Below are 14963 nucleotides of genomic sequence, written 5' to 3' on the forward strand. Positions count from 1 at the left end.
GTATTTAACAGGTGACAAAAAAAGGGGAGAACAACCTTTGAGAAACACATAAAGCATTTTTTGACAGGACAACAGTTTCAGATATTGCTTGGAGGACTGGAACATGAGGGAGCTGCCAGAGTGAGCTGTTAGATGGAGACATGCAGGTGACAAACTGCAGTCCTCCACTATAACTCATCAGTAACAGCTAATAGTGAATGTTGCCTGCTATTTTGCAAACTCTACTCAACCCCCTCATTTGCATTAAATCAGATCGTGATTTGTCAAAGAACGATGGAAAAAGGAAAATGACTGAATGACTTTCCCAGCAGAATAAAAGTGTGTTTGTTTGCACTACAAACAGACGCATTTGTTGCTTTTCTGCTGTGTATCTGATCACTGAGTGTTGCTGATTTCACGGTCATCACAGGTTTTGCTAAATAAACCACAACAGAAGTCCTAAGGATTGCAACTTAAAAGCAGGACAACGAAAACTGAAGCCCAATAGAAAAGATCCACTGTTGGTGTTATATCATCAGAATGTGTTACGAATGATTGCATTCATTGTCAAAGGAGTTGCATAACAAATCATGTGAATTTCAGGATTATTGAGCATTATTTACTCCCCTTTGGGAAAAACAAATGGACTAGCTTAATGTCATCGATTTACATGGAATTTTCAATAATAACTCTTATTGTATAATTTGTACAGGACATTGTGAGCACAAATAAATAAGCTTTGATTCAAGTACCGGTAATGTCTTAATGACCAGTATGAAAGGTCAGTTAATGATTTATCACACTATTACTGAGAATGAAAAGAACGTGCGAGTGTGGGTGAAATAACTGGACTTTTGGTGCTCACAAGCGTAGAAAAAGGACGGAGCATGATTCAAACTGAGGGCTGTTTGGTTGCTTATCTGAGGCTCCAGGGGAATGTTGAGTGTATGCGTCTTGGCTGTGCATGCGTCAGAGAGATGCATACAGCAGTGTATCAGACACAACACGTAACATCTGGCTCTGTCGACACACAAATGACATTGTTCATCTTAGAGAAGAATACCTGAACTGTGAGTATGTGCACCTCTAGGGAATACGTTTTTGTAAGTAAAAACTTTAATTGTCATTGCAGTAGTCCTCATACTCTATTTGATTTTTTATCCATGGCAAAAAAAAAGAGGTTTCTAATATACTACAGCAGACAGTGAGAAGCAGAGTGAAGACACATGAAAGGGACACAGTGTTAAGTACCAGAGCATGTTAATGACATGCACTAAGAACTAAAACCACTCTCATGCTGATAACAATTAAATCCAACCATCGCACTCTGCCTGTTTTTATCCATCACTTACCATCTCTTCTACTCATGCTGGGGTTTTTTTGTGCATCATCTTCTCTCTCCGAAGAATTAAACATATAAAGGGAGAAACCACTTTACCCGAAAGAAGCCAAGCAGAGATGAAGCGAGCATGTTATTTTCTTTCTGTAATCTTTTTCACTGGTAGACTGCGTAATGTTGATGGTAATTGGACAGAGTCTAAGAAGATGCAATTCTCATCAGAGCTTGCATCGAATCTGTGCCAGACTCTAGGTTTAGAAGAGAGTTTATCTTCAAAGTTTGAGCGAAAGTAACTTTTCAATTTCACACACGTTAGATAAAACACAATCCAAATCCCAGTGTGGTTTGTTTGATTACAGTATTAACACTTACTCATGCATGTGCGTGTGCAAACAGGTGGTTTTGGTTACCTGTTGTTGAGGATAACAGGCAGCAACAGGTCCTGTAGAGGGAGCCATTCTTCAACTGTGCACCTTCCTGAATCACACATCTCCTACACACAATACACACACATATGGGATGCACAAATACACATTCAGTAATACTAAGTGATCTGATAAAAAAAGAGACACATTTTGCAATAAAACATGTAATCTAAACTGTCAGTGCTGCAACCCATTCCTCTCATTAACACAATATAACATTCAGGCCAGTTCATTAGTATGACCTAGGTTTAATATAATGAGGTTCAATAAGATATTCTTGCAATAAATGCCACTGTCATTATGGGTTATGATGATCACTTTGTGTTCACTCTGTTTTAGACAGGTTTGGATTTGCGATCATTTGAAGGCTGCAGCTGCTGTTCAATGTCAAAACTTTGAAACATTGAATCTACAGCATCCTAGGAATGGTAAGAACTCACAGTCTGAAGTGTATACTGTGTCAAGATTTACACAGTTTAAAAACATATTATTTTACTATACTTGAGTCAAAAATGTAAGAAACACTATGCCTATCATATTACACAATTTAGTTATTAAAGTCTGAACAGGTATAATTACCGGTATACGGAATTCCAAATTTTGGGGAAAGTCTATTTTATTCCTCCAGAATAAAGAGCTTATTTTACCATATACCAGTAATTATCAACGTCTTGAATTTACAACCAGGCATGAAACGTTTTGGTTGAACTTCTCACAAGTATGGCAGAGACCGTCTGCAAACTATGATGAGTAGATCACGTCCAGGTATTGCTTCCATTCACGGATTGCAAGCCACTTGTAATAATGATTAGCGGGTTAGCATCATGATCTATGATGATCTGCTCTTTCTGCTGCGCACCTTGAGAGAAAAAGGCTGAGCGAGGTGGATCCTCACACCTCCTCCTGGTCTCCTCCAGATAACGGACCACAGCCAACATAACAAAGAGTTCAGGCCAACCTGTGAGGGTATGCAAAACACACACACACACATTTTCAAACACACAGCACAGAATGGCTCATACAGCAGGGAGGGATTATGTTGTAATGAGGCTTTGCCTTTTGAAAGAACATCACAGCAACAAGAGCACTAATGAGCAGGATCTACGATGCACACAGAGATAAATAGCCAGTATGACAGTGTGTGTATGAGTGTTAAAGCTGAGTGTGCAGTACTACATGTTCACTGTGTGTAAATGACAGAACAAAATGATGAGGCAAGGACTCCATTATAGCAATTAACCTACAGCAACACCCGCTCTCCAGTGTTGTCTCAAAAAGCAGATAACAGAGGGCAAGACTAATGGAGACTAATAGCTATCACTGTTGCTCTGAGAAAAACTGTATGCAAACCTCAAGTGATTGACCTTCACTGGTCAAAGTTGGGAAACAAGATTGTCAGTGATACTCAGAAATACAAGAACCGGCCAGGAGTCTGAATTACATTTAAGCTGCTATACCCTCCACCACTGTTAAGATTAATTTTGGCTCCTTGCGTCATTAAAAAATATGTTTAAAAAAATGCTTTAGTAGCTCCTTTATCTAATATGTCTGACCATATTCTAAGTTTTGAACTACAGCTCCAAAAATGCATTGAGGATGTAAACATGAAGTATTAAGTGTCAGTGGGCTTTGAGTCATCTTAAAACTCTGTACAAAGGTACTTCTGATCAGCTTCTCTCCTGACACAAGAGAAACCTTGAGTGACATAATATTGAGTGATTGGTTGCACATGAGACAATTCAAAACCCCCCATTTACCAAGTCTACATTCACTTTACAACCTTGCAATTTTCATGTAACCAAAAATACATAACATACACAGCTCCAAATATATATTCTTCTTTTGTTACTGTTGTATGTGGTATTGTTTTGCCAACAGCAGACCAAACTCTTCAGTATGCCTTTGAGGTGCAAATGCAAACGGACATCTATACCCCTGAGGATATAACGTTCTGAGGCGAGCTCAGTAGGGAATTCCTCTAAGGCAGACTCGGAAACTGTTTGGTCTTTATTGTTCAGTCAAATTCACATATATATGTATAGTACCATGTCTGTGTGTTCAGATTTTATTTGGGTTGTAATCGAGCTGGAGCTTGATTTTATAGCAAATTGCGACTAAAACCTCATTGATTTAATAAGGTACTTTGACAAATCACGACCTGTGTGTCATGGCAACTGCTGCAACTCTCCAACTACAGAATGTGCATTTTAAGCAAAGCAAATAAGAGGGTCAAACTTGCAAAACCATCGTTGGTTTCATTGCACCCACATGCAGCTGTCCCTTTGACCTCACACAGTATTTCTGCCTCCTTCTGTGACCGCCTGTGGAAGTAAACTTCAGTCTGAAAACCTCTGGTCTAAACCAAACCTGTTTGCTACCCCCTCAGGGCATTACAGATGGTTCTTATTAAGTTTGTGTGTGCTTGCGAGTGTGTGTTTACACGCATCCACCTGTACATTGGTCTTGGGCACACAGTCGTAGGAAATGCCCACAGGGACCAGGCTAACATCGGGGACAGATCCTTCTTTGATGAGCTGTCTGATGCGAGCCAGCCACTGGCCACCTCGGCCAGACTCCGGTGACACACCAACACTTATAGCCTGGCCCTCATGTAGCAGCTCACGTACCAGCTGAGGAGGGAGTAAAGAGAAAGAGCAGAGAGACAAAGAGTTGGCAGTAGGGGAACAATTAGCATAAAACCCATGCAATGCATCTTAAAAGTATACATAAGAAATATACAAACCAGACTCTTGGGTGGAATACAAAGTGAAAAGATAACAGAGTGTGGAGGGAAGCCGAGGGAGAAGTCAAAATGCAGGAAGCAGAGAGGACAAAGAGCAGAAATAAAAAGGGAATGTGGGGGACACTCAATGACATTCAGCAACATGTACCTTGCCCAAAGAATGTTTTTGGTCTTACTGAGAAGGAAAATTCAATTAGCATTGAACAGAAGCTTCATTGGCCTACACTCAAAAAACAATAACGGTCTATTAACATTGAAATACAACCAATAAGCAAGACTGATTTCTCAATCGCATCCAATATGCTTACTCACATAAATGGTCATTAAGAGAGAGAGAGAAAAAAAGCACTCACTGCATCACTCATTAACAACCTGTTTATGTTCTACACTGGTTGTAGCTCTATGGATTTATATTAAAGTTGTATGGCCCAATGTGCGACACAATGTTGATATTTGTAAAGCCAGTAACTACTGAAAATGAATTATGTCTTAAGGCAGAAGATAATAACTCACTTTGATACATACAAATACAGGAATATATCAATAATTAACAGGTGTTGATCACTGATTTGAAATCTAGAAAAGGGAACACAGCATCAAGAGAAAAGTTGGATATAGGCGAAAGAGAGAGGATATATTTACTAATGCAGGCCACATGAGTCTCCAAATGATTCATACATATATGTATACAAAAAAAAAAATACATATGAAAATAGAAACCTGTCCGGACCTGCCAAGCTCACACAATCACACTAAAAACCATTCTCCTCGTTTCTCCGCCCTCTCCTCATTGCTTTGTCATTCCTGCCAACTCAAAAGCTGCAATCTCGGTAGCAAAAACTCAAGCCCCTCAGTAATTTTGACAATGAATACTGAGTGGGATGAGGCTGGGGAATGAGGGAGAGTGGGAAAAGACAGGTTGCCCTCTGATTGAGGAGCTGACTGTAATAACACTTAACCAGGAAGAGCAATACAAAGAGGGTTTGAATTGAATTGACAGCAAATACACTAAACAGCCCAATTACAAGGACAGGTATATTCTGCTTACCCTGCAATTTTATATAATTACCTGCCGTCTATGAAAGAGTTTTGTTTTTTCCCAGCAAAATGCATTAGCAACATGTTTACTGATTTGTTGGGCAGGGCTGTATTTCCATGCACTAGTAAACAGACTGTTTTTGGTTTCACAGACGCAGCTGACGAGACACTGCTCAAACTGTCACAGGAATTGTTTGTGCCAGGAGGGTTTTTTACATGGATGGGGACTCTTAGGAAAAGGGAACACAAAACCTGAATTAGCCTTTGACAATTGAAGGGAACATATGTGGGGGAAAAAACTTTAAGTGGCTACAGAGGGAGTTTGCAAAAGTTACTGTACTATTGTAATGTGACTTCAATATTTAAGCTGGGGATGGAGAACACAGACGGTTCATCTTCTGGTTGTTGGGGATGGAGATCGCTATCTGCAAACTGCACAGGAGACTGATGGCTAAAATAGCCTAATATAATGAGAGGACCCTGTCCGGTTCATGCTTCCTGTAATGCTGTTTTAAGACATGTTTCTAAGCTCATATGTTAGAGTACATTCAAAGCACAAGTGAAACCTTGTGACATGTTGTATGAGGGTTGATCAAGATATGATACATGAGCCAATGCAGCATTAGCAACCACCAAAGAAAATCCTGTATTACTCTGCTGCGATCAACAAGCAGGCGTCTTTCATCATGTTGTCGATGTTTTACTGTCTAATTTGTGCTGGGTGGTTTATGTCATTTCAGTATTCCTTACAGTGGTACGAATGAAAACAGAAAAAGCCCTTCAATGCTTGTTTGACTGTTAATGGATCTTGTTTATACTAATAGCACATTTTAACTTGATTTTATTTACAATTATTTTGTTGATTGATGGCACATGTTTATTCCTATATAGTTTTTGATTCACCAAGTTTTTACTAATTGATTACTTTGAACTTTTTTTTAATAAAGGTTACCTTAAATCTTTAGCACTGTTGTCACTTTGCATACCGTGTCTTGTCCTGTGCTGTTCGTTCGTGTAAAAGGAGGCTGACTCGCTAACCGTAAAACAACACGTGTACAATTAAGTGACCTCACCCCCGACCTTTCTTTCACAGTGTCCCTAGAGATGTTCGGTCCCAGAACATCTAATAACATCTAATTGTCCCGACACCTCTGGAGAGCAAAGCTTTCCCTGCAGGGGCGTTCTTTGCTAAAGTTAAAAGTTAACTATTACTACTACAGCCTGCCTTATATTAAAATCAAGCAATGAATACAAATCAGACTTACAGAAGTCATGACAGATGAGTACACACTGTCTGCCTCAGCATCCTGTTCAGTCAGTGCAGAAGGTGGCAGGAGGACCACACCTACTCTCTGCAGGATTGATCTAAAAAGAGTAAAAAGAGGATACCGTAACTGTAGCATATGTATTTAAAAAAAGATCATTGCAGCGTCCCACAGAATCTAAAATAAAACTAACTGCAGCTAAATGTAGAGCTGTGGATAGAAGTGATACATTCAGAATCTCATTTCAGCCAAATGGTATTTATGGGGAGGAATGTGTGTGTTTTATAAACTGGCATAAATCTTGTTATCTTTGTGAAAACTGTCCGGGTTCATACGTGGGTTTGTAGATGTATGAAAATACCTCAGGAAGGAGCTGTCAATCTGCAGTGGACAAATAGTGTATGGGACTCTCAGGTTACGACAGAAGAGCACCAGAGGGATGAGAGCACAATCCATGATGCTCTGACACACATACACGTACACCAGCGGAGATCCCTGAATGACAGAACACAAGAAGCAATTGATAAACAAGATTTTTCACATTGTCATTCATTAATGCAAAACAGTGGTGGACTGTGCAGAAGTGGCATCGGATTAGCCTTATATCAGTTTTATAATCACGCCCCACAAGCTTCAGATAGTATCAACAGAACACTATGTTCAGAACATACATTTTTAATTTATGACCAGCAGGGATACAAACTGGAAAAAAAATTATTTATACACTCAGCCAAAGATGGTGGCATAGATTGAGTACAAACATGGAGAGAATGTTTGAGTGAATGTATGAACTATAGACTGTGCCAGCATTCAGTGGGTGTCTTTCATTAAAAAAAATGGAAATAAAGAGCTTCTATCTCAAAGTATATATCAAGTGAAGTCAAGCAGAGCGAAAAAGCAGAATTTTCCTCTGCTGTTATGATCATGACACCACAGAAAAAATATTTAAAGAATCACAATAAAAGGGCCACAATAATAAAAGATAACAAGTAATCAGATCGTAGTTAGGTACAATAAAGCACCTAACATTTGACCATCTGAAAACTATCTGCCTGTCCTGTCCTTAAAATCCCAAAAGACTCATAATTATATTACCGGTTAATGTGACATCATGTAATAATTACATTGATCTATTAGTCTATCTGTGATAGGGTAATTGCAAGCTGACAAGTGCCCTCAGTAGAGAGTAGACCATCAAAGGGTGTATTTGTAGACACGTGGGTGTGAATCTGGGAGAGTAGGGCAGGCTGTGTACCATGTGCATGTATGACATTTGTGGAACAAGGGGAAAACATAAGCAGGTACAAAGCACAATATATAGGTGTAACCAGAGAGGTCTCTTTTTAAGCTGGCGCCTCAGCAGATCATTTCATAGGCTGCAGGATATGTTGTGATTTGTTATAGACAATCTCTGAGGCTGTCTTGACTGTAAGGGAGTGGAAATAGGGGTGTATCGAGGTCTGATCCTTGCCCCATAGAAGTACCCTCTGTAGTTGAGGTTAGAATCAGCCACACTAACATGACCATAACGTACCTTTCTCAGGCTGTAACTAGATTGTCTGTATTGAAAAATAAAGATCCTGATTTGATACAGTTGATGTTTATTCAAGGTTCCTAACTAGAAGTTAGGAGAAGTGAGGAGTCAGCAGTCAATGATGGTAGAAAACTATCAATAAAATAGGTATTTCAGCGATAGCGGCAACAAGAGGCTTGTTGAGCATACAGACCTTAAAAAAAGGCCAATCGGTTAAGTAGCCTGCAAGATTAGCAGACAGACAGACCGCATGACCCCCTTAAGGCTTACACGTGGTGGTGATAAAGAAACAGCCATACAGAGGACGATATGTAGGTCATGGTGAGGGCACTACAAGCATTAGTGAGTCCCTTGTTAGACTAGTTTATGTGAAATTGGTCTAAGATTACAAGGTTAAATTTGTGACAATATAACTTCACATTAAAGGATAAAATGAGGCCAACAAGGTTACATCTAGTCAATTACTTACACCTGTTTTGTATACCTTTGAACTTTTTCCTGGTCCATACATTTGGACACATTATTGTTGACCATAAAAAAGTGGAAACTGTTTATGCGTTGTAAGTAAATGTAAATAGGTTGTGACAAACATTGACGACCACAGGCGTCACTAGAAACATGACTTGGTGGCTTCTTCTCCCTTTGTGTAATTTAATCTATTTCACTGAGATCTCAGCTGAGGCACAGTTCACTGAATTCATTCAAGCCCATCTTGAACCTCTTCAACAGCAGCCTGACTCAGGCTTATTTACTTGTAGTTATTTAGTCAACCATGTAATTAGAGTTGTGAAGTCTTTAGGAAAAGAACAGAAAATAATTAGGAGTAAAAAGGCCAATAAGAGGAACTTAAAAGTTTTAGGGGTGTTTTTCAAGCCTTCTGTAAGTAATCCATCATTTTGATGCCCTCCTTCTCTAAAACCGTTCTCCAGTTTTTTATAACCTAGGGATGTTCTGTGGTGGATGTTTAACACTTGTTTAACACCTGAGTGTGGAGCCGAAACATCAAAGCATCTGTGTTCAAATACAAAATGGGCTTCCCACGTTTTGCAGAAAGAGCCCACATCTCTTGGAAGAAGTCATGGCCAAATGTACTCATCTCTTCTAAAAAGGTTTTGGACTTTCTGTGTCTGTGTGTGTAAGTATATAGGTACAGTACATATACTCGCACCTCTTGTGAAGCTCTTTGCAAAGTGGACAGATGGTTGAGGTTCACTTGGATACGGTCAAATCTGGAAGGAAACATCTTCAGCATCAACCAGCCCACAAATCTAGTGAGGAGAGGATAGTGGGTGGAAAGATGTAAAGAAAGGTGGAAGAAATTGGATGGTTAAAACGTTTTGCTGGAAATAAGGAGGAGAGGTGGACAATGTACACAAAAGAATAATCAACAGAGAAGCCGAAAAGAAAGGACTCAATAATGAGATGCAGAGCACAAGGAAGATTGAGCAAAGAAAGAGAGGAGGAAGTTTAACATGTTAATTTGATAGATGGGAATAAGAGAGAAAAGGGAGATTAAGTATAAAGATAAGAAAGAAAAACTGAAGATAAAAAAGAAAAGGTGACAATGGAAATGAGGGCAGTGTGTAAGGGTCACCACTTTATACAGAACTCATGGCCAAGGCTGGAACTGAAGAACAGGGAAGTTAAAGAAAGAAGGAGAGAACATGGCAGATTTTCAAAAGAGAAACAAAAACAAGAAACATTTCTACAGGAGAAAAAAAGCAGGAACTTTCCACATCAATTCACTCAATATTTAGAAAAGTCTAATGCTGTCTGTGGCTATAGGAACAGGCTCCTCTGACCAGAACAAGCATATATTTTCAACTTTCCAATGCAACACACATCTTTCACCAGGAGCAATCCATGTGTGTTGAATTCCCTCCTCTGCCTAAGGAAAAGTTTACGCCTCTACAGCTGTCAGTCATCTTGAAGCGCATGATTACTGCCTGATAGTTATGCAACCATAGTTAGATGTATGAAAACCATTTGCTATTTGACTAACATCATACAAGGTAAACACTATATAAAGCATTTCCATGTTGGCTTTAGAAGTGCACTACCAGTGCAGACAGAGGTGCTTTATGTCTCTTAATTACTCCCTTATTATTATCATTATTTTTTTCTGTTCTGCTCAGAATAGCTAAAAGGAAGTATTTGTTTTGGCGTCTATGGTGCCAAATCAAAATGTCATTTTTCCCAGACAGTGTTAGATGACTGCCATTTGGAGCACATCCAAGGATTGGATAGGCACAACACTTTCATCAGTTTAATCTTCACTAAAAATCTGTGAGCAACTGTGCTTGATATCACTTTGTTTTTGATTAAAAAGTCAAAGATAAAAGCCCATGAATACCAAAACAGGAAACATTTATTTCAGAAAGAAAATATAATTACTGAGCCTTAAATTTAAACACCAGCAGCAAGGAGAAGGAAAAAGATTGCATAGAAAACTGATAACACATTTATCAAGATGAAAGTCATCTTCTTTCTCCAATTTATATGAATGTTGAAACTAAAATGCACTTTTTTATTCTAAATGGCACTATGATTATTTTCTGCCTTGACTCAGCTGTCAAACAAATCCTCTTAAAAAAGACCAAGGCCAAAAGTCTGTCTCAAATCTTTCCAGAATATTCCAACAGGTCGGTTGTTTTTAATTGAGAAGTTAAACCTAAAGAAATCAACATAAACCTTTGACATAATCGTACCATATTACAATATTACACTGTGGTTTGCAATACATCACATTAATCAAACTACGTTTTTTTCCAGAAGTACGGAGCATGTGAGATTCACTCAGAATAAACTATGATGTTAAAGATCAATATCTAAGAACAACCATGTCTCCCAGTGCAACAACATGGTTCACTGATGTGTTTTAAATGTTTTTAGACAACTATGAAGATACTGTATAAGCCAGGGAGGAAAAACAGTAACAGACATTGGCTACAATTGGGAATCGGAGGGTCGCTGGTTCAAGTCCCGGCATGGACCAAGTCCAGAAATTGGCCTGGTAGCTGGAGAGGTGCCAGTCCACTTCCTGAGCACTGCCGAGGTGCCCTTGAGCAAGGGACCTAACCCCCCCACCAGCTCAGGAGCGCCCACTGCGGGCAGCCCCCTCACTCTGAGACCTCTCCATCAGTGCATGTCCATAGGATCCTGTTTGTGCATGTGCATGTGTGTGTATTTTGGCCTATGTTTGTGTAGCATGTTAACTAGACAGAGTGTAAAAATGAATTTCCCCTTGCGGGATCAATAAAGTATACATTATTACCTTTAAGTCTGATCAAATAGTTATCTAGGATCTAGGAACAAAATCCAAATACCGGTAATGCCAGTTTAATCCCGAAATCAATGGTACTAAATTTAAGGAGAGAAAAAAACAGTTCTTTAGAAGAGCTGTGAAGCATCCCCAAAAGTGACGAGTGACATCATTTATTCATCTTCCAAGTTGTATTTAGTTGAATAAATTCTTATTCCTGATAAATAAAGCGCCCAATGTGTTTGGTTCTTTAAGAGTTCAGCTACAAGGTTGACATTTTTTGGAAGCTAGAGAAAACAAAGCTAGATATAATTAACGGTAGGTTAAAGGTTGAAAATGCTTCTAAAGTTTGGTTTCTCAATATTTTCTTGCTCCTTTTGTCATTGTTGTTTATAAATTTGAACTGCTTGCATTTTAAAGTTTGTTTTTCAATATCTTCCTGCCCAGGGACCGCAGATGTTAATCAGCTGTAGAGCTTACTTTTGCCCCACAATTGTGTTGTGCATATCCCCTGTCCAAATAAACCAATACACTAATCTAAAGTACTTTAAAGTCAATAAACCCAAGTATTTTATTGATAAATAATAAAAAAAAAACAATCTTATATCCTGGCCTTTGCCCATCAGCCCACACACAGATAAAACAATCACACACCGTAAGAGGCCAGGGGAGATGCAGGTGTTAATGAGGGGGATGAATGGTGAGAGGATGCTGGTCTGCCCTTGGCTGTCTCCCTCCTCGGGTGCTTTATGGTCTGCTGTGAGCGCCTCCTTCACCCTGAAATACATCGTCACAGGACAGCAGGGATAACACAGGACAAAGCTTCTCTTGAGCGACACAGACAAACACACTCCTTCCAGTAAGACAACAACATCTAGAGCCATGAGTAAAGAGGTTACAGAAAGGGTAAAATCAATTACTCCTAGGGAGAGAGAGAACAACAAATCCAAACTGAAGACTCCATGACAGAGATAAGGGAAGTGTGACAACAGTCCAAACTTGTCCTTTTTCATTCTGTCTGCACAGACCCCATGATAGCCTTCATTTTCCGTATCTTTGTTTGTCTCTTATCTACTCTCCTCCTTTTTCCTTCACTCCCTGAACAGAGCCGGTTTAATTTGCTATATCTCTGCCCATTATTTATTTACTCTGCTATGGCATCACTACTCCTCTCCCACCTCCTTCTTGTTCCTCTCAGGTACCTGTTACTTTGACAGACTCTTTCCTGTCTGTTGCTCGCTGGACTTGCGTAAACCTTGCAGCCACTCACAAACAGCAGGCAGCACACCCGCCGCACAAGCCAGCCTCGGTACCTATGTCAGAACACATGGTCAAGCATATGAGCACACAACCAGACACACACTCTAAGCAGGGGTCGTCACAACATGAAATGAGGAGCAAGAACATGTTCATTGGTAAGTGTGTAGGGGCAAAGAGGTTGCATTGGCTTTTATTCTGAGGATATTATGAATACCTGGTGTGTGTTTCATTGACACTGAGCAGGTTGTTGAAGCCAAGCCCAGAGTTTTGTCCAAGTTTCTTGCTCTACACGGTGATGGAAAATAACAAACAACAATAAATTACTTAGTAGCATTAACTCAAAATGAGCTCTGCTGAGCACAAACATATTTACTGTACATATTTGAAAAATATACTGTAAATACAACACATCAAATGTGCCTGTGATCCCATTCTTCCATGGCTTGACATATCATATCTGAGTCTTATATCTCTCAAATTTGGTTCAAACTTTAGTTAAAAACTTTGCAAGTCAGCACGTCTTCGCCAACATTATCCATGTCCGTCTGCCATGTTTGCCATATCAGGATGCAGATTTAACAGTATGACTATTAAATAAGATTGCTTTGGGCTGGTCTTGATAAATAGCAAATAAGTAGTGCAGTTTTATCACAGCTGTGTTGTTGCCTGGTCTCAAATAATCTTGCAGGTTAAGAGTTGGGGTTAGGAGGTCATGGGCTGGCCATTCAATTCTTGGTCAACGGTTATTCCTGTGTTCATACTTTCTCAATACATCTGTGGCATTGTGTTTTGTGATAAAGCTGCACATTGTATGAGTCATGCATGTGTCATGAAGGTCAGTATGTTTTCAGACATTGTTGGCGTTCATTTCTTGGAAGCAAATGTCAAGAAGAAATAAGATTTGTTGGATCACCAAACAGCCATCCTTCCTTATTTCATTAAGTGTAATTTCAGCCTCTGCTTACTCTCTCTTAACCGACTCCAGCCTCCGCGTTGCAAACTCACCAGACTGTCTGGGGTGCACTGGTGGCAGCTCTGACCCACAGTGGGTCTGAACTTGCCCAGGCAGGGAGGCATGATCTTCAACTTTTTCTTGATCTTCATTTCCCAAGACAACTAAGGAGGGAAGAGGCACAATTAAATAAAAACATGTCATTTCTGAACAGCCAGTAATCAAATAACTTGTCATTTAGGTAAACATTATAAACAAGCAAATCAGTGTATAATAGAAGTCAGAATAGCTGGAATTGCTACCTTCAATTTTTGACAGGAGAGGTCAGAGATACCTTACAGGTGACAAATTAACTAATAATACAGCAAGTGCTTCATATGCCTATAACCAGATTAAAGTCTGTGTTCTACAGTGATTTCACAAAGGAACAAAACATCTGGTTTGTGTGATAAGCTACATGTATCTAGTTTAAGTTAGTTTCTAGTTCATTTAATTTAATTATATTTTGTTTACAAGTCTGATTTGTGTAAATGGCGTGAAAAATCTGAGAAACATAATTCCCCAAAATAGATTTTGTTGCCTTTTTTGTCACAAGTGTTCTTAATGCTTTTTTCATGAGAAAACATGAACCTGAAAAGAGCTTGGACTGTGAAAGAATTGCTTTGACAGCAGAACTGTGGGATAAAAGAAGAGACAATTTCACATAGCAATAGACCCTCAAACATAATATTTTAGTCTACTCAGTTGAACAAAGTAGCCTCTAAAAGTGTATCTAAGTCCACTTATTTCACAGCAAAACAGTTGAGCATTTGTAAAATCAAGTCCCATCTTTGTTGCAAACAAAGTCTACAGAGCCGGGTCGCTCACTGCACCATTATCCCAAACAACAAACAGAAAAAATAAGCCTTCCTGTCATATTTGGTTTACATTTCTTTCACGGCTATTCAGTGATATAACAGAAGATGTATATATAAGAGAAGAAGAAAGCTAATTTGAATGTTTTGATTCTTGGCTCTTGATCTCATTTTGTTTATGTTAGGACTTCTGTGTTGCTGTGATTGGGTTAAATCAGAGTCCATAAGAGCATGTAATAACTTGCAGTGCTGTAAATATTAATACAAGGCCCACATGAGACCCAGTATCAGGCAATCAGTGCACATCTGGCA

At 39.2% G+C, this 14963-nt stretch overlaps 1 protein-coding gene across 2 annotated transcripts in view; it reads right to left on the reverse strand.

Annotated features, from left to right (window-relative positions):
• The window catches only part of gpat2 (glycerol-3-phosphate acyltransferase 2, mitochondrial), a 143838-nt gene that overhangs the window by 17274 nt on the left and 111601 nt on the right, over window positions 1–14963 (reverse strand). For both annotated transcript variants that reach the window (XM_065949328.1, XM_020647470.3), the window contains exons 4-13: window positions 13851–13961; window positions 13060–13130; window positions 12788–12898; window positions 12240–12362; window positions 9492–9591; window positions 7151–7284; window positions 6790–6889; window positions 4194–4373; window positions 2603–2701; window positions 1729–1811 (exon numbers count right to left, since the gene is read on the reverse strand). In XM_065949328.1, the coding sequence (XP_065805400.1) occupies window positions 1729–1811; window positions 2603–2701; window positions 4194–4373; window positions 6790–6889; window positions 7151–7284; window positions 9492–9591; window positions 12240–12362; window positions 12788–12898; window positions 13060–13130; window positions 13851–13961 (1112 nt within the window). The remainder of the gene's footprint in view (window positions 1–1728; window positions 1812–2602; window positions 2702–4193; window positions 4374–6789; window positions 6890–7150; window positions 7285–9491; window positions 9592–12239; window positions 12363–12787; window positions 12899–13059; window positions 13131–13850; window positions 13962–14963) is intronic.

Source organism: Labrus bergylta, chromosome 2, assembly GCF_963930695.1.
Source record: "Labrus bergylta chromosome 2, fLabBer1.1, whole genome shotgun sequence".
In the NCBI taxonomy this organism is placed as follows: Eukaryota; Metazoa; Chordata; class Actinopteri; order Labriformes; family Labridae; genus Labrus; species Labrus bergylta.